Genomic DNA, 20,239 nt, shown 5'->3' on the forward strand with positions numbered 1-20,239 from the left:
TTTAGTTTCGTTATTAAATCCCCAGCTCATGCAAAGCATTCCTGCTATAAATGCCATGAGAAGGACTACTACATACTATGAACTCCACAGAAGCTGGTACCCTGTCACCAAATCACTCTTTATTTGCACATGAACAGTCCCTGACTTCAGTGTTCTTCAGAGTCAGCTCTCAAGAGTGGCAGTATCTCTGATACTTCCCTTTTTGTCTGTCAACACAGGCTCCCTGATTGGACCAGATTAACAGCACCAGTTAGAGAACCCACATTCCATGAGGTCCAGCTGGTTGATCTTGTTACATTTATTATATCTTACCCCGAGTCCACAAATTTAGGCTGGTCTTTGTCTTGGAGAGCTCCTTGGGTGTTTTAGCATTAGGCGAAAGTGAGGACTGCAAATGTTGGAGATCAGAGTTTAGATTAGAGTGATGCTGGAAAAGCACAGCAGGTCAGGCAGCATCCGAGAAGCAGGAAAATGGACATTTCAAAACGTTGATTTTCCTGCTCCTCAGATGCTGCCTGACCTGCTGTGCTTTTCCAGCACCACTCTAATCTAGACTGTTTTAGCATTAGGTCAGGTTCCTCCAACTTGGTATCCAATTCAGGCATGCGTGCAATGCATGGGAGCTCACCTCTCGAGCCAGGGGCACCTTGGTAGAATTTCACTCTCCTTCTGGTGGCAAAGGCGTTGAGGCAGCTACATTGTTACGTCCTTCTCTGATTCAGAGGACTCGACAGTGCTTGATAGAGATGAAGATCCAATGGGTTCAGGTGGCCTTTCCAAATGTTCATAAGGCAGGTTTTGCTCCCTCACTGTTTGCAAATTTGGGGCTTTCATATGGTCCACATGCTTGTTCAGGTCTGTTGCACCTACCCAAACTTTAGAAGTCACTGGTCCTGACCTCATGTTGATCATGTCTTTTACCCACATGGAGGTATTTCTGTGTTTCTTACATCAAAACTTCGCCCTGTATCAAACGCTCTCTTGCCTGGCCGAGTCTTGTGTCTGGCATTGGAGTTCCTGATGCTATTTCACTTTCTTCCCCATTTCCACGAAGATCAAACTTAATCTGGTGTGGACGCTTCTACCCATTAGCAATGCTCCTGGTACTATCCCTGTAGTTGCATGTGAGGTGACTCTACAATCAAATAAGAACCTTGACAGCTTAGTATTTAGCAAGGCTGTAGGCTGTTTCTTCAAGCCAGCCTTCAAAGTTTGAACTGCTCTTTCAGTGAGGCCATGGGATGATGGGTTGTACAGAGGTGTCCTCATGTGTCAAATGCCATTCAACTTAAAAATAGAACCAAATTTCCCACTAGTAAACAATGGCCTCTTATCTGTGACCATCACTTCCAGGACTCTGTGTTCTAAATACATTTGGATTTAGCGGTTCCTCTCTCCACTGGGCCATCTATAAGCTAATATCACCTCCAATACCATACAGAGAGTCATCGCATGTCAATTTATTTTTTTTAAGATTACATTGCAGTGTGGAAACAGGCCTTTCGGCCCAACAAGTCCACACCGACCCGCCGAAGCGTAACCCACCCATACCCCTACATTTACCCCTTACCTAACACTACGGGCAATTTAGCATGGTCAATTCACCTGTCCTGCACATCTTTGGACTGTGGGAGGAAACCGGAGCACCCGGAGGAAACCCACGCAGACACAGGGAGAACGTGCAAACTCCACACAGTCAGTCGCCTGAGGCGGGAATTGAACCCGGGTCTCTGGCGCTGTGAGGCCGCAGTGCTAACCACTGTGCCACCGTGCCGCCCACCAATGCCAGCTCTTTTTGGGGATTATGAAGTACCAACACCTTACAGGGTGATAAATGTTTCTTTACTTCATTGAAAGCTAGTAATTGTCTCTGCGACCATTTCTAAGGCCAACCCTTTTTTTAAAGGAGTTGATGCAAATATGCGAGTATGGGTAACAGGTTATGCATGAACTTCCTATAATAATTCATCAGCCCAAGAAGTTACCTTATCTCCTGGACTGATGCAGGAGGTGGGACACCTTTGATCACCTTACTTTATCGTTCAACTGGTGGTGTTGACTCTGTGGCCCAAGTAAGTCACCTGGGGAGAACTGGAACACCTTTTTCCTTTCAGAGGTATATGCCTGCCTTGGAAAAACACGGTAGGATTATATCCAGGTTCTTTAAGTATTCTTTTTTTAGTTTTCACTGTTATTAGAATATCTGAGGTAGACCTTACAAAATGTTCTCCAGTGTCTGCTGAAAAATTGATCAGGCTGATGAGACCTCAAATGACAGTCACGTATATTGGTACAAACCCTTATGGGCATTAATTGTAGCATACACCTGGGAAACGCAATTGCAAGTAAGCTTGGCTCACATCCAACTTCATATCAGAAAGCACCTCCATGGCCAGCTTTGCATATAAATCCCCTATCCAAGGGATTGGGTATTTATCCAGCTGCAAATGGTTTAGCATTTGTTTAAAGTCCACACAAAGGCGAACCTAGCCTGTTGCCCATTCTGTGAATTGGACTGGTTTGATCTTTCCTTCACTTGAGAGCCTCCAGATTTCTGCCTCTACTTTTGCCCATAAAGCAAAAGGCATTAGGCAGGCCTTGCAGAATCGCTGAATTCCTTCTTGGTCAGCAAACAAAGTAGCCTTGGCTCCTCTGATAAGTCTTCCAGGAAGTTCTAGCCGAAGAGTCATAGAGATGTACAGCATGGAAGCAGACCCTTCGGTCCAACCCGTCCATGCCGACCAGATATCCCAACCCAATCTAGTCCTACCTGTCAGCGCCCGGCCCATATCCCTCCAAACCCTTCCTATTCATGTACCCATCCAAATGCCTTTTAAATGCTGCAATTGTACCAGCCTCCACCACTTTCTCTGGCAGCTCATTCCATACACGTACCACCCTCTACATGAAAAAGTTGCCCCTTAGGTCTCTTTTATATCTTTCCCCTCTCACCTTAAATCTATGCCCTCTAGTTCTGGACTCCCCCACCCCATGGAAAAGACTTTGTCTATTTATCCTATCCATACCCCTCACAATTCTGTAAACCTCCAAAAGGTCGCCCCTCAGCCTCTGACGGTCCAGGGAAAACAGCCCCAGCCTGTTCAGCCTCTCCCTGTAGCTCAAATCCTCCAACCCTGGCAACATCCTCGTAAAACTTTTCTGAACCCTTTCAAGTTTCACAACATCTTTCCAATAGAAAGGAGACCAGAATTGCACGCAATATTCCAACAGTGGACTAACCAATGCCCTGTACAGCCGCAACATGACCGCCCAACTCCTGTACTCAATAATCTGACCAATAAAAGAAAGCATACCAAATGCTTTCTTCACTATCCTATCTACCTGCGACTCCACTTTCGCAGTGGAGAACCTGCATGCCAAGGTCTCTTTGTTCAGCAACACTCTCTAGGACCTTACCATTAAGTATATAAGTCCTGCTAATATTTGCTTTCCCAAAATGCAGCACCTCGCATTTATCTGAATTAAACTCCATCTGCCACTTCTCAGCCCATTGGCCCATCTGATCAAGATCCTGTTGTAATCTGAGGTAACCTTCTTCGCTGTCCACTACACCTCCAATTTTGGTGTCATCTGCAAACTTACTAACTGTACCTGTTATGCCCGCATCAAAATCATTATGTAAATGACAAAAAGTAGAGGACTCAGCACCGATCCTTGTGGCACTCCACTGGTCACAGGCCTCCAGTCTGAAAAACAACCCTCTACCACCACCCTCTGTCTTCTACCTTTTGAGCCAGTTCTGTATCCAAATGGCTAGTTCTCCCTGTATTCCATGAGATCTAACCTTGCTAACCAGTCTTCCATGAGGAACCTTGTCGAACGTCTTACTGAAGTCCATATAGATCACATCTACTGCTCTGCTCTCATCAATCCTCTCTGTTACTTCTTCAAAAATCTCAATCAAGTTTGAGAGACATGATTTCCCATACACAAAGCCATGTTGACTATCCCTGATCAGTCCTTGCCTTTCCAAATACATGTACATCCTGTCTCTCAGGATTCCCTTGAACAACTTGCCCACCACCGACGTCAGGCTCACTGGTTTATAGCTCCCTGGCTTGTCCTTACTACCCTTCTTAGAGTGGCACTGTGTTAGCCAACCTACAGTCTTCCGGCACCTCACCTGTGACTATCGATGATACAAATATCTCAGCAACAGGCCCACAATCACTTCTCTAGCTTCCCACAGAGCTCTAGGGTACACTGGATCAGGTCCTGGGGATTTATCCACCTTTATGCATATCAAGATATCCAGCACTTCCTCCTCTGTAATAAGGACATTTTGCAAGGTGTCACCATCTATTTCCTTATATTCTATACCTTCCAAATCCTTTCCCACAGTAAATACTGATGCAAAATATTCGTTTAGTATCTCCCCCATTTTCTGCAGCTCCACACAAAGGCTGCCTTGCTGATCTTTGAGGGGCCCTATTCTCTCCCTAGTTAGCCTTTTGTCCTTAATAGATTTGTAAAAACCCTTTGGATTCTCTTTAATTCTATTTGCCAAAGCTATTTCATGTCCCCTTTTTGCCCTCCTGATTTCCCTCTTAAGTATACGCCTACTGCCTTTATGCTCTAAGGATTCATTCGATGTATCCTGTCAATACCTTACATATGCTTCTTTCGTTTTGTTAACCAAACCCTCAATTTCTTTAGTTATCCGACATTCCCTATACCTACCAGCCTTTCCTTTCACCCGAACCAGAATATACTTTCTCTGGATTCTTGTTATCTCATTGCTGAAGGCTTCCCATTTTCCAGCCATCCCTTTACCTACGAACATCTGCCCCAAATCAGCTTTTGAAAGTTCTTGCCTAATACTGTCAAAATTGGCCTTTTTCCGATTTATAACTTCAACTTTTAGATCTGGTCTATCCTTATCCATCACGATTTTAAATCTAATAAAATTATGGTCGCTGGCCCCAAAGTGTTCCCCCACTGACACCTCAGTCACCTACCCTGCTTTACTTCCCAACAGTAGGTCAAGTTTTGCACCTTCTCTCATAGGTACATCCACATACTAAATCAGAAAATGTTCTTGTACACACTTAACAAATGTCTCTCCATCTAAACCCTTAACACTATGGCAGTCCCAGTCTATGTTTGGAAAGTTAAAATCCCCTACCACAACCACCTGAGATCTCCTTACAAGTTTGTTTCTCAATTTTCCTCGATTAGGGGGTTTGTAATATAATCCCAAGAAGGTAATCATCTCTTTCTTATTTCTCAGTTTCACCCAAATAACTTCCCTGGATGTATTTCCAGGAATATCCTCCCTCAGCACAGCTGTAATGCTATCCCTTATTAAAAATGCCACTCCCCCTCCTCTCTTGCCTCCCTTTCTATCCTTCCTGTAGCATTTATATCCTGGAACATTATGCTGCCAGTCCTGCCCATCCCTGAGCCATATTTTTGTAATTGCTATGAAATCTCAGCCCCATGTTCCTAACCATGCCCTGAGTTCATCTGCCTTCCCTGTTAGGCCCCTTGCATTGAAAAATATGCAGTTTAATTTATTAGTCCTACCTTGTCCCTGCCTGTTTGACTCTTTTCTGTTGTCAACTGTACCAGTCTCAGATTGATCTCTTTCCTCACTATCTCCCTGGGTCCCACCCACCACCTTACTACTTTAAATCCTCCCGAGCAGTTCTAGCAAATTTCCCTGCCAGTATATTAGTCCTCTTCCAAATTAGGTGCAAACCGTCCTTCTTGTACAGGTCACTTCTACCCCAAAAGAGATTCCAACGGTCCAAAAAAAATCCTTCTCCCATACACCAGCTCCTCAGCCATGCATTTTCCTCCTATCACTGCTCTCACTAGCTCGTAGCACTGGGAGTAATCCAGATATTACTACCCTTGAGGACCTCCTTTTTAAATTCCTGCCTAGCTCTCTGTAATCTCCCTTCAGAATCTCAACTTCTTCCCTTCCTATGTCGTTGGTTCCAATGTGGACAATGACCTCTTGCTGGCCCCTCTCCCCCTAGAGAACATTTTGCACCTCTCTGAGACATCCTCGATCCTGGCACCAGGGAAGCAACACACCATTCTGCTTTTTTGCTGCTGGCCACAGAAACATCTGTCTGTACCTCAGACTAGGGAGTCCCCTAATGCAATTGATCTCTTGGAAGCCGACGTACCCCTTGTTGCATTAGAGCCAGTCTCAATACCGGAAACTTGGCTGTTCATGCTACGCTCCCCTGAGAATCCATCACCCCTACATTTTCCAAAACAGCATACTTGTTTGAAATGGGTATAGCCACAGAAGTCTCCTACACTGGCTGCCTACCTCTCTTACCTTTCCTGGAGTTAACCCATCTATGTGACTGTATCTGAGACTTCCCTCCCTTCCTATAACTGCCATCCATCACATACTGTTGCTGTTGCAAATTCTTCATTGCTTTCGTCTCTCCAACCAATCCATTTGATCTGATAAGACTTGCAACCAACAGCATTTATTGCAGATATAATCTGCAGTAACCCTTAAACTCTCTTTAACCTCCCACATCTGACAAGAAGCGCATATCACTCTACTAAAGGCCATTTTTGCTCCTTCACAATCTGCAGACCCAGAAAATAACACCATCTTATTCCTCTACAAAACACTGCCCCAGGTTGAATGAATAGTTACGGCTTATATTTTAAGTTTAATCAAGAGACATATCTCAAAAAGCATATAGATCAAGAAAGGACCCACTCTACTCACTACTGCAGACTTTCTGTAGATCACACCTAAAAACAATACATTTATCTGCTTCTGTGCTGTGAACTTCGCCCAAACAGTTCCTCTGAGATCAATTGTGAATTTCACTGTTTGTTAATTTTCCCAGATGCACTCCAATATCCAGCGATACATGAATTCAAACAGCAAAAGCAGTAACTGTGCAGGTTCACGGCTGTGTCAGTTTTTCTCTCTCTACTGCACTGACCTCACCATGTGCTTCCTTTGTCTGTTCTTCTCCCTTTTAAAACAGCTGTTGTTTTGACGTTTTTTTCAAAGATCTAAAACAATGCAACAGCATATAAAACAATAATTGCTGCTCCTGGGATTCGAAGAAATCAACTCCAACACCTAACATACTTCAATAAAGGAGTAGTTGTTACAGGCAGAAATTTTTCCTGTCCTCCATCTTGGATTAACCAGAATCCTTCCAGGTAATTAAGTATGACTTTACTTAGGCAGCTATTTTCTAATTGAAACAAGAAAGTTGAGCAAACCTAGGTAAATCTCTTGCAACAAATTTCATCCGATAAAGGTTTAGCCTGAGCCTTTTAATACAATCACTGGTAACTGAACCAGCTACTTTTCATAATAGACTGAAACCGAAGCTGTACCCTTCATCTATAAAGATTTCTCAGTATCGGTTCTCAGCTTAACTGAGATCTTGCACAAAGTTAAAGACAATGAATTTTGTTAATAATTGCAATGACTGACACAGTTGTACTGGTATCAACCTCCATTAGAAATGGATTATCAGTTAACCAGACTTCTATCTTGACTTGTTCTGATTTTGATGTTGCTAAACAATTTGACTGTTCAAAACCAAATGTGGATGGATTTTCTAGGATATGAAAGCTCCTGGATACGGGCCGAAGTTATCTTACTCAGTTTAGGTCTAGTAGAACTGTTTTGCTCTCTCGGGTCCGCATATCCACAACAACTACAATGGCCTGCTGGCCAGGATCCTGAAGGAAATTTTAACCATTTGGCCTAGGGTTAGCTTTGTTTTGAGGTTTTGCTATGAGCCAACCTAAATCCCCTCTGATCAAGATATGTCCTGAGTGAGTCGATGCAGTTTTCTGCACTCAAGTGATGTTCCCCCACACTTAATCAGACTGGTGAGGGTGTCCACTTCCAATTGAATATACTGTGGAATATCTTACGCTCCACTTGCTGCATTTTTCAATGGTAAAACCAGTTGTCATGGGTATTTGAAGTCCAGTTGGACTTCAGCTAGAAGACATTTTTGTATAGTTACATCATTCATTCCTCATATCAGATAGTTTCAGAGCATCTTATCAAGGCTTAAACCAAAGTCGCAGGCTTCTTCCAATTGCTTAACCGAATCAAAAATCCCAATACAAATTCCCCTGGTTTTTGAATTGCTGAGTGAAAACAATAGCTTTTCAGAACTAGAGGCAGCTTGGGGATGAAATATTCCTTAATTACGTTTGTCAATTCTTGAAAGGTTTTAGTGGTGCCTCAGAGAAAATTAAGCATCTGATGACACAGAAAGCTGTAGCTACAGAGGCTGTTAAGAGAATTACTCATTTCTTGTCTGCCACAATATTATTTTCTCAAAAAGAAATACCAATTCTTTCTATGTACTGAACTCAGTTCTTAATGGCAAGGTTGAAGGTCTCAAGCTTCCTAAACAAATGCTTAACCTCAACTCAAATACGACTGCTGAGAGCAGGTTTCTTCAGGATTGTGCTTTACTCCTATTGCCATTAAAATAACTCCATATAGACGAGTATGTTGTCACCAAGTCACTCCTTATTTATACATGAACAGTCCTTGGCTTTGGTCCTACGCATTCAGTGTTGGGTACCAGGATGTCAATACCTCTGACACTCATCCTTTTTATATGTCAGTCAGGGCTCCCTGATTGGACCAGACTTAACAGCCCAAACAGGGAACACATTTTTTTTAATAGAATCATAGAAATGTACAGCATGGAAACAGATCCTTCAGTCAAACTCGTTCATGCCGACCAGATAATATAGACAGGAAGGGGTTTTTTTTCGGTTAGGTAGCACCTTTTCAAAGGCAGTAACAACAACAGCACTATGTTTCCAAAGGAGGAAAAGTAGGTTTTCATGTATATATTTCAGTTTCTCCAGTGTTTCTCAGTATCCCAATTTCACCTCGATGGTGCAAAATCTGCTATCCAAATACTCCTCGTGAATGTCAGAATATATGCCACAGATAGAAGGACAAATTCCAAGCAGATCCCATTCATGAAATTTGAATTATCAGGCATGAGATTATTGTTCTCGAATATAAGTATCAAGCACTGTCAAACACTGAGTCCATTGATCCCATAGATGGGACTCCTAGAGTCCATTTGCATTAGTCAATCCAGCAAGTAGGCTAAGGATTTTCTTTAACATTTATTACAGTTGACCCACATGCTCTATATTATTTGTATAACAGTACAGACCAGGTTTATAACATAATAACATTTTATGACCCAGATTAGACATTGCATCTTTAGGGAACATGAATAACATGAGTCCATGAAGATTGGACTCACTTATCACTATTGGTCGTATTTGCACTACCATAAAGAACAAAAAAAAGGCATGTTTCCCTGCATTATTAATCTGGTTTCATGGACTTTTAACACATGAAACATTATAATTCTACTTTAGCATTGTTAACTTTTTTTGCCTTGACTTCGCCCTGACTCTGAGTAGAGAAAACTATGGCTCAAAAAAAAAACAAGGCATTACAGAGCTAGATAATATTGCACTCTTCTCTACAAAACCAGTGCAACTTAGGAACTGGCTGTGTTTTAAAGTAGTGAAAGAATAGCTCAACTAAAGATATTGAGAGTCTAATTTCTGGGTTTAAATAATGTTTGCAAATCTTCCAGTGAGGGTTAATTTTAATCTAACTTTGCAAGCAGGAAAACCAACAGAATTAAATGGATGATTAACATAGAATATCAGATTAGGACACACCACTAATAATCTCCATTGAATTCAAGGGAAGGTAAACTACACTAAGTGGAAAACCCAGTATATCACCCACCTTATCGGTTTCCCAAGTGACGGGCTACCCAATCAATTAGAAAGATGAATCTGAAATGAGCTGGAGTTCTGACCTCAGTATTCAAAATTATTGGATCCCTCAAATCAAACTCTCATTAGTCTTTCGAGGTTTTATATCTCTATCTTACACCTAATGAATGACTGTTAGCATGTTCCTACATTACTTTTATTGTAACAATACATGTACAGATAACTCTGTATAAGACGGCTTACACACATTGTGTTAATAAGCCAAATTCCTCTTAATAAGTTGCTTTGCCATCGGGATGATGAAATCAATCTAACTTCCAGCTTCAATATCAGCAATTTCTATGATTGTAGTTTTTTATCTCATTTGTTCATGGGATGTATTGCTTATCCTTAACTGTCCTTAAGAAGATTGTGATGTGCCACTTTCTTACACCACTGCAGTCCATAGGGTCCATGTATAGGCATTAGTGCTTTTAGAAAAAGAACTCCAGAATTTTGAGCCAGTCACAATTAAGGAATGTGATGAGTTTCAAGTCAAGGTGGTGTGAGAGTCGGAGGGAAATTTAACAGATGGTGTTCCCGTGCCCTTGTTCTTCTAGACAGAGGTCATGACTTTGGAATGTGTTGCAGAATTACTACTTTAGCAAGAGAAACTTTTGATTATTTGATTTTACCCCATTTGCTTTAGTTTTGCAGGGCTACTTGTTGTCCGATCAGTGGTTTCAATTGAGCTTTGGAAGCAGCAGGCATTTGCATATCTCCATATAATATTCCCCTAAGCTATTGGCGACCTAATATTAGGGAGGCCCAAAGAATCAGTCATAGTATAAAGGATCTTGTGATGCAGTTGTAAAGACTCGACTTCAGGGCTAGAAGGCCTGGGTTCAAGTGCCAACTGCTCTAGAAGTGTGTTATAATGCATCTGAACAGATTGATTTAAAATATATAAAGGTTCAGTCCTTAAAATTTAGGAGGTGCTGTGTAGCTGCAATGAATTAAAATTTCATAATGCAACAAAACACAGTTAACATTATTCCAATATAAAAGCAAAACAATAACAATATTAATATTAGCACATTCATCGGATCACATTTTGCAGAAGTCTGCTGCTAGTATGATTAAATCTGTTCCTTACAGGTTTGCCTAAGGTTTTTGTATTACAAAGTAAATAAATTGCCCTTATTACTTATAATTATGCTCGACGTGTTTTATTAATAATTCAGAGATCTATTAACATGTAAACAATATAAATAATATTCCTATTCTGATTGATGGGAAAATAATGATGAAAACAATGTTAGGAAGCTTTTCTTGTTGAGTCCCCAGAACTATTAGAGTCAGAATTCCAAATAAGATTCATTAACAATGACGATGCAAACTGAAACTAAGACTTGCAAACTAAATAATTTTCATTAAAAATACTTGAGAATTTAGTTGTATCATTTCAAAATGGGGGTATATTAAAAATGTGTGACATCAAATTATGATTCCAATTTTAATCATCAGGAGTCTTTGGGAGTACAACTTTCAGATAACCTAAATTAGATAACAAATAATGCCAGCTATATGTCGAGGATTGAGTTCAGAGTGTATCCTGAGCTGAAGTCAGGGAAGTACGCTAGATCTATGGTAATAATTGCTGTCTGTGTTCACAATGAAGACATTGGCTGGGGTGGCAAGTCATGCAGACTGGAACAATTTGCATGGGTGAGAAGGCCTATATTTAATTAGTAGAATGGAACTGTGTACATGAGGTGAATCTATAGAAGTCAGATGAATAGAACCAGGTGGTTTCAGGCTCAGAACTGTGATTTAACTGGAGGCATTCCTAAATCACTTGATTCCAGGAGACGGCAATGTTTCTATGGTGTGATACGGCGTTGATAATCTCAATGAACTACCTATGATGTCCCAAAGAGATGTAAACAACCTAACAGTTCGGATTGTAGACTTTGATCCTTTATTCTCCTTTCGATGCATTAAATGGTGAAAATGCCAGATTTAGGATAAGAACGTTTGTACTTGATGGGCACATTTAGAGAAACAAAGAGAGGTGACTTGATATAGCAAAGGACATTTAATAATTTTTTCCAAGCCAATCTAATGTGAAAATTAAATTATAATATATAAAGCCTTCATAAACTGGGGAGTTTTACATTATGTTGGTAAAAGATATAAAATCTGAAGGCAAAAAATAATTGCCATTCATATTCTCTACTTTTTTGCTGCAGGCTAAAAATTCATTTTTGATTTACCCATGGGAGAAAGCTAATACCAGCTGTCACAGACAAGTCCAAGAACTGAAGAGTAAAGAACTCAAACAACAAATTCAATATTGGAGCTTGAGCAAATAAACAATATGGAATCATAATGTTTAACTTTATTAAGATTCAAGATTGAAATGTTTGCTATCCATCTCCTGATACCTATAAATGGAAAGCCAGTCTTCTGTTGCTGCTGCACTCAGCAAAACCTATTCTTGAGTTCTTATGCATGATGTGCTGAGCTCCAGGTATGTCAACAGGTTACTGATATTATCTAAATATTGCATTTTAATGTGCTGCAATTACCTTTGGATATATAAATTGTAAATCTGCACTAAATGAATTGACTGGTACAGAAGCTGCTTTTAATTATCAGTTGAGCACGTATCTCAACACGTATCTTTAGGAAATAAAGAAGGATATCAAATTTCTCATTTATGAAAGGTATTTAAAAGAGGATCACTCTGTACCTGGCACTTACTAATAATTATATCAGATTTCCCTGCTGTAACAAGAACACTGTACTGGTTTAGATAAAGCTTTAAAACAATTTGTATCAAAATAAATTCCTTCCATTTGTTCTTTAAGATATGTTAATACTTTCTATAGTCAGAAATACTGCTTACCTGTTAACAGCTAAATACAATTCTGTGTTGTGCGCGTGGAATTGCTCTCCACTAAGATCATAAAAGTTAACTCTAAAAGTCAATGTCATTCCAAGAGGGACAGCAGCCAGTTCTTCATTTTTGGCAATATGTAACTTTGGGCTGGTGTTAATACTAAGGTATGCCACTGGAGCCACCTAATAACAATGCAGAAGCAACATACATGCTAAGTGAATCTTAGTTAGCACATGAGGCTAATGTTAGTGCAGATTAATAACTGTTAACCAGAATAAATTTTGACAAATTTCAGCTAAGTGAATTGACAACCAAAGTATGTTAAACTTTTTTCTTATGGTACATTATCAAATAACGACTGCAGAGATAAGACCTTAAGACATAGGAGTAGATGCAGACCATTTAGCTCACTGAACAAAGAACAAAGAAAATTACAGCAGAGGAACAGGCCCTTCGGCACTCTAAGCCTGCACCCATCCAGATCCTCTATCTAAACCTACAGCCTATTTTCTAAAGATCTGTATCTCTTTGCTCCCTGCCCATTCATGTATCTGCCTAGATACATCTTAAACGACAATATTGTTCCCGCCTCTACCACCTCCGCTGATAACGCATTCCATGCCCCCACCACCCTCTGCTTTCCACGCACATCTCCCCTAAACCTTTCCCCTCTCACTTTGAACATGAGAGCCCTAGTAATTGAGTTCTACACTCTGGGGAAAAAAGCTTCTCACTATCCACCCTGTCTCTACTTCTCATGATTTTGTAGACCTCAAACAGGTCCCCCTTCAACCTCCAACTTTCTAATGAAATAACCCTAATCTATTCAACATCTCCTCATAGCTAGCGCCCTCCATACCAGGCAACATCCTGGTGAACCTCCTCTGCACTGTCTCCAAAGTATCCACATTCTTTTGGTAATGTAGCGACTAGAATTGTACGCAGTGTTCCAAAAGCAGTCGAACCAAAATCCGATACAACTGTAACATGACTTGCCAATCTTGTACTCAATATCCCATCCGATGAAGGAAAGCATGCCGTATGCGTTCTTGACCATTCTATTGACCTGCACTGCCACCTTCAGGAACAATGGACCTGAACATCCAGATCTCTCTGTACATCAATTTTCTCCAGGACTTTTCCATTTACTGCATAGTTTGCCCTTGAATTGGATCTTCCAAAATGCATCACCTTGCATTTGCCCGCACTGAACTCCATCTGTCATTTCTCTCCAATCTATCTACATTCTGATGTATTATCTGCTACTCCACCAATTCAAAGTTTGTGAGAAGATTTGTAGCTCGGGTGCTCGTTGTTGTGGTTCTGTTCGCCAAGCTGGGAATTTGTGTTGCAGACGTTTCGTCCCCTGTCTAGGTGACATCCTCAGTGCTTGGGAGCCTCCTGTGAAGCACTTTTGTGATCTTTCCTCTGGCATTTGTAGTGGTTTGAATCTGCCGCTTCCGGTTGTCAGTTCCAGCTGCGGATCCATGAACACCAACTAGCCACGAAACGACATGACCAGCTATCCTTAGTAGCCACACACGCAGATGACAAGCAACATGGGTTTGACTGGGACAACACTACTATTAGAGGGCAAGCCAGAGAACAGCCAGGGAATTCATAGAGGCATGGCACTCATCCACAGATTCAATCAATAAACACATCGACCTGGACCCAATATACCGACCACTGCAACGGACAGCTGGAACTGACAACCGGAAGCGGTAGCTTCAAACCACTACAAATGCCAGAAGAAAGATCACAGAAGCGCTTCACAGGAGGCTCCCAAGCACCGAGGATGTCACCTAGACAGGGTGTCTGCAAGACAAATTCCCAGCTTGGCGAACAGAACCACAACAACTCCACCAATCTTAGTGTCATCTGCAAACATTCTAATCAGGCAACCGATACCTTCCTCCAAGTCATTTATAAATATCACAAACAACAGTGGTCCCAGCATGGATCCCTGTGGAACACCACTGGTCGCAGGTCTACATTTTGAGAAACTCCCTTCCACTACTAATCTCTGTCTCCTGCTGCCCAGCCAGTTCTCTATCCATCTAGCTCGGACACCCTGGACCCCATGCAATTTCACCTTCTCCATCAGCCTACCATGGCGAACCTTATCAAATGCATTACTAAAGTCCACGTATATGACATCTACAGCCCTTTCCCCATCAATCAACTTTGTCACCTCCTCAAAGAATTCCATTAGATTTGTAAAACGTTACCTTCCCCACACAAAACCATGCTGCTCATTACTGATAAGCCCATTTTCTTCCAAATGGGAATAAATCCTATCCCTCAATATCTTCTCCAGCAGCTTCCCTACCACTGACATCAAGCTCACTGGTCTACAAATACCTGAAGTAATCCTGCTACCCTTCTTAAACAAGGAGACTACATTAGCAATTCTCCAGTCCTCTGGGACCTTACCAGTGTTCAAGGATGCTGCAAAGATATCTTTTAAAGCCCCAGCCATTTCATCTCTCACGTCCCTCAATAACCTGGGATAGATCCCACCCTGACCTGGAGACTTGTCTAGAATACCCAAAACTTCATCCTTCCTTATGCCGACGACCTAGAGTACTCAAAGATCTATCCCTAACCTCACATCCGTCATGTCCCTTCTCCTTGGTGAATACCGATGCAAAGTACTCGTTAAGAATCTCACCCATTTTCTCCACGCAAAACTTTCCTCCTTTATCCTTCAGTGGGCCAATCCTTTCTCTAGTTACCCTCTTGCTCCTTATATATGAAAAAAAGGCTATGGTATTTTCCTTAACCTTGTTTGCTATAGATAACTCATGACCCCTTTTATCCCTCTTAATTCCTTGTTTCAGACTAGTCCTACATTCCCGATATTCTTCCAAAGCTTTGTCTGTCTCCAATAACCTAGACATTATGTATGCATCCTTTTTCCTCTTAGCTAGTCTCACAATTTCACCTGTCATCCATGGTTCCCAAACCTTGCCATTTTGATCCCTCATTTTCACAGGAACGTATCCCTCCTGAACTCAAATCAACCTCTCTTTAAAAGCCTCCCACATATCAAATGTGGACTTACCTTCAAATTGCTGCTCCCAATCCACATTCCCCAGATTCTGCCAAGTTTGGTATAGTTGGCCTTGGGTCTACTCTGCTGTTCAATGAAATCCTGGCAGAATTGACATGCTCAGCTCCACTTTCTTGCCTTTCCCCCATAATCCTCAAATCCTTTACTGATTAAAAACCTTCATCTTGGCCATGAATATATTTGATGACATTGCCTCTACAGCCCTCCGTAGTAAAGAGTGCCAAAGATGAACTGCCCTCAGAAGAAATGCTTCCTCATCTGTCTTAAGTGCATGACCCCTTACTGAGATTATGCCTTTTGGTCCTGGAATCTCCTGCAAATAACCAATCATCTACCCTATCAAGCCCTGTAAGAATCTTACATGTTTCAATATAGTTGTCTGTCAATCTCTTAAAGTTCAATGAGTACAAGAAAACTGAAAACTCTGAGGGAGGTATATCCATATTATGGTAGAATTTAACGTTCAGTCTGAGAGGGAGAAACATGAGTCAGACGCAACTGTGCTAAGCTTAAATAGGGAATTACAAAGGCATGAGGGCAGAGCTGGCTGGATTGGGAAAAGAGTTTAGCAGGTATTCAGGAATAAGAAAAGACCTGGCATATGGAATATAATGTGGTAAAATGTAAGGTTATGAACTTTAGCAGGAAAAAGAGCTGAATATTACTTAAATGGAGAAAAACTACACAAAGCTACAACACAGAGGGATTTGGAAGTAGTCGTATATAAATCTCAAAATGTCAGCACACAGGTGCTAGGAAGGCAAATGGAATATTCGTCTTTATGTCAAAGGAAATGGAGTGTAAAAATGGCAGGGGGAGTCTTGCTAAAGCAATAAAAGGCATTTGTCCGACAACAGGTGGAATACTGTGAACAATTTTGGTCTCCTTATGTAACAAAATATACACTGGCATTGAAGGCAGTCTCGAAACGTTTCACCAGGCTGATGCCAGGTATGGAGGCACTGACTTATGAGGAGCGGTTCAGTAGGTTGGGCCTGTATTCATTGGAGTATAGAAGAATGAGAAGCAACCTTATTGAAACATACATTCTTAGGACTTGACAGGGTAGATGTGGAAAGGTTGCTTTCCCTTGTGGGAAGTTTAGGACCAGAGGGCACAATCAGAATGAATTTGGCCTTTTAAGGCAGAGAATGAGGAGGAATGTCTTCTTTCAGAGGATAATGATGTTGTGCAATTGTTTATGAGGATGAATAGTTAAGTGTATTCAAGGCTCAGATAAATCTTTTAATCAGTAAGGGAATCAAGGAATATGGGGAAAAGGCAGGGAAGTTGAGTTCAGGATTATTAGTTCAAACATGATCTATGACATGCTCTCCTTTATTTGAAGGATCAATAACCGGGGGGATAATTTTAAGGTGAAGGGCAGGAGGTTTAGAGAGGATTTGAGGAAAACATTTTTTACGCACAGGGTGGTGGAAATCTGGAATACACTGACTGGGAAGGTAGCAGAGGTGGAAAACCTCAAAAACTTTTTCAAGAAGTACATTAAAGAGCACTTGAAATGTCATAACATTCAAGGCTGTGGGCCCAGTGCTAGAAAGTGGTAACAGAGTAGTCAGGTCAGTGCAGGCTCAACGAGCTAGAGACTTGCTTGTTCTTAAATCTCATAATCTACAGAGAGGTTGTTGGAGTCATGGAGCTGAACTGACATAGCTCTTGTGATACCCACCCTATCTTCCAAGGTTGGCAAAATAGTGTTCTAACTGTCCATCTCATTTTCATGTATGGATTCTACTTTCAAGAGCTACTGACATATTTAGAAGAATGGGCAAATGGAGAAAAAAAAAGTGAAAAAGGAAGATTATAAATTCCAAAGCAAATGATTTCCAGTGCTATCTCTACTGGTATCTTTGATTTGGACAGAATCACACTATTACATACAAACATACTAACTGAATTGGGCCTCATCTAAAAGGATATCTTGCTTTACAGGTGTCCCCCTGTATCCACGGGTGATACATTCCAAGACCTACTGTGGATGCCCGAAACCATGGATAGCAGTGAACCCTATCCCATTTAAATGGGAAACATACCTTCCTGGCAGCCCCCGGAATTATTTCTGGAATGTTTCATGTAATTTTTTTGGTCACGGTAAACCACAGATAACTGAAACTGTGGAAACCCAATCCGTGGATAGAGGGGTTCTACTATATTCTGCAATTTGGTACACTTCTGCTACTTGGAAGACATGCTAACTATTATTTATCTTTTCCATTCATGCTTGCACATGCATTAAGTATATATTGAATTTTACAGGAAAACGATATACCTATGCAAAAAGTAGAATTAAACTGTAGTTTGCCTCAAATTTAATTATTTTAGTGATAAGAGTATGTTATTGGCTTTTATTCACTATTTAGAGTACATGTTGAAAATCATTCAAACGGTTTAACGAGGGATTTGCAGATGTAGGACTGATAAGTAAAACATTATTAGTTTTATAAGCAATCTAAACATTTTGACCTTTGATGGTAATATTTCTGTGTCTTCAATTGCATGTCATAACCCAAAGTTTTTCTGAATTGACTCAGTTAAAAATAATTTATTTCCAAAGGTCTTCTAGTTACCCAAGATTCTGAGCTGAAAGACTTCAGTTATATTATGTAACTTTTAATGAATTCTAATCATGCACTTGTACTTGCATGTAATTTTTTATTATTTTCTCCCTGTGAGGAATAGGTCTTCTACATGCCCTCAACAGTACATATAAGCATCTGCTCTAAGACTTCCAACTACAGTTTACTACAACAATTTACTAAGGACTCAATCATGACAACCTCTGGGTTAATTCTTTGGCTGCTTCTTTTTTCCCCATTCATGAGATATGGGCATCTTGGCTATGCTACAATTTATTGCCTAACCATAATTGCCCTCAAGATCATGATGGCAAGTTGCTTCTACTACTGAGCTTCTTCTACTGCTCAGTGTTTGGAGGCTTCTAATCTGCTCTTTGTACATTTCAAGTTACAACATAGTTGTGATTAGGATCATATTGTGCACAATGATCAATTTGTATTTTTTGGCTCCAATGAAACATACCATTTCTAAGTTCACTGCTAGAATAATTAATGCAACACGGGGACTGTTTAAAATGACATTTCATGCTTAGCATTGGGACTCACTATATTGCAAAATAGTGAAATACTTACCCTTACTCCTGTTACAATAGTTTGATTCAGTCCAAAGTATTCAAGTGATGTTACCGTGAGTGCAGAAGAACCAGTTCGAGGTCCCGATGTCAAGACACCATGCCCATCTTCCATTACCACAGATTTATTGTGAGGACATTTGCGCACTTCATAGTTGACATAGGCTTTGCCATCCCTGTTGATTTCAAATGAGAACCTTAAAACTTTAGCACAGGTATACAGGCTCACATTTGGTAAAGGTATACCTGCTCCACATTACGTTTATGTCTTATTGGAAAAACATGTTATTTCAAATGGATTGTTAAGAAGCAAAGAGTAAAATTTTCCCCACATGTTTCGGAACTCTGCAATTAAGGTCAAATGGGGATCAGAAGCCAACAACGTTGGCAAGGAGTTGAAAAAAACATAGCATGAAGAATGACACATTGACCCTCACGACATTTTGTTCTAATACCATTTTGCATGCTATATCTTCTTTCTTTCGCTGGCACTAGGTCACAATGCTGAACTCCTTCCACTATGGAGTGGACTACAATGATTCAAGAAGGTGCACCATCATTCTCACCTAAAGGACAGTTGGAGATGGGCAATAAATAGTGGCCTAGCCAGCAAACTATTCACCACCAATGAATGTTTTTCAAACATGTGGCATCAGTCAACAGTGCTGCTGCTGGTTATGGATTAGTTAGTCAAATCTGGAGCTATTACATCACTGCTATAATGTACTGGTCAGAGATTTCACACAACTCGAATTGAAGAATTATTCAGAACTCAGTGTTATTTCCTGTCTTTTCCTGTTATTTCCCCTTCTGTTGTGCAAATTAAGCTTTCATCTCAGTTCCATTCTCTTCCATATCGATTCCCTCCTTGAAGTCTGAATATCACAACAAACCAGCCTACCCTCTACAATGCCTCACAATTGTTATGACACAACGGCGAACCCCTCTGTTAATTAAACTAAACACCCAGAAAAGCTCACCTCGCTTCGTAACCCGTTAAAGTATGAGTGAGAGAACTCTCAAATTTCACTATTTAAAGAAAATAATATCAATTTATTCTTTAACTCTAAAAGTGAACAATAAACAACAACTTTTCACAACTCTAAGCTCCCTTTTCACTTAACTGCTTATTATCTGTCTCCAACTTTATAACAATATACTGTTCCAATAAAACACTTATTAAAATTACATCAACTTAATTTCAAAACCATACAGCGGCTGGCGTCTTCGGTGTCTGTCTTCTTCTGGCTAAAGATCTCCCCGGGTTGTCTTCTTTCTTTTACTGCAAATATGCTTCATTTGAAAAGGTACCTTTGATAGGGAGTGTTCCTAATTTCTTGGTTCT

General features: G+C 40.7%; 1 protein-coding gene across 2 annotated transcripts in view; it reads right to left on the reverse strand.

The window, feature by feature from the left end:
- LOC122563983 (nuclear pore membrane glycoprotein 210-like) overlaps positions 1 to 20,239 on the reverse strand; it is a 177,597-nt gene that overhangs the window by 31,644 nt on the left and 125,714 nt on the right. For both annotated transcript variants that reach the window (XM_087977310.1, XM_043718384.2), the window contains 2 exons: positions 18,896 to 19,070; positions 12,656 to 12,831 (listed from right to left, as the gene is read on the reverse strand). In XM_087977310.1, coding sequence (XP_087833436.1) covers positions 12,656 to 12,831; positions 18,896 to 19,070 — 351 coding nt within the window. The remainder of the gene's footprint in view (positions 1 to 12,655; positions 12,832 to 18,895; positions 19,071 to 20,239) is intronic.

This window comes from Chiloscyllium plagiosum, unplaced genomic scaffold (genome assembly GCF_037043375.1).
Source record: "Chiloscyllium plagiosum isolate Xiang-an unplaced genomic scaffold, Cpla_swu_hap1 HiC_scaffold_31, whole genome shotgun sequence".
NCBI lineage: Eukaryota > Metazoa > Chordata > Chondrichthyes > Orectolobiformes > Hemiscylliidae > Chiloscyllium > Chiloscyllium plagiosum.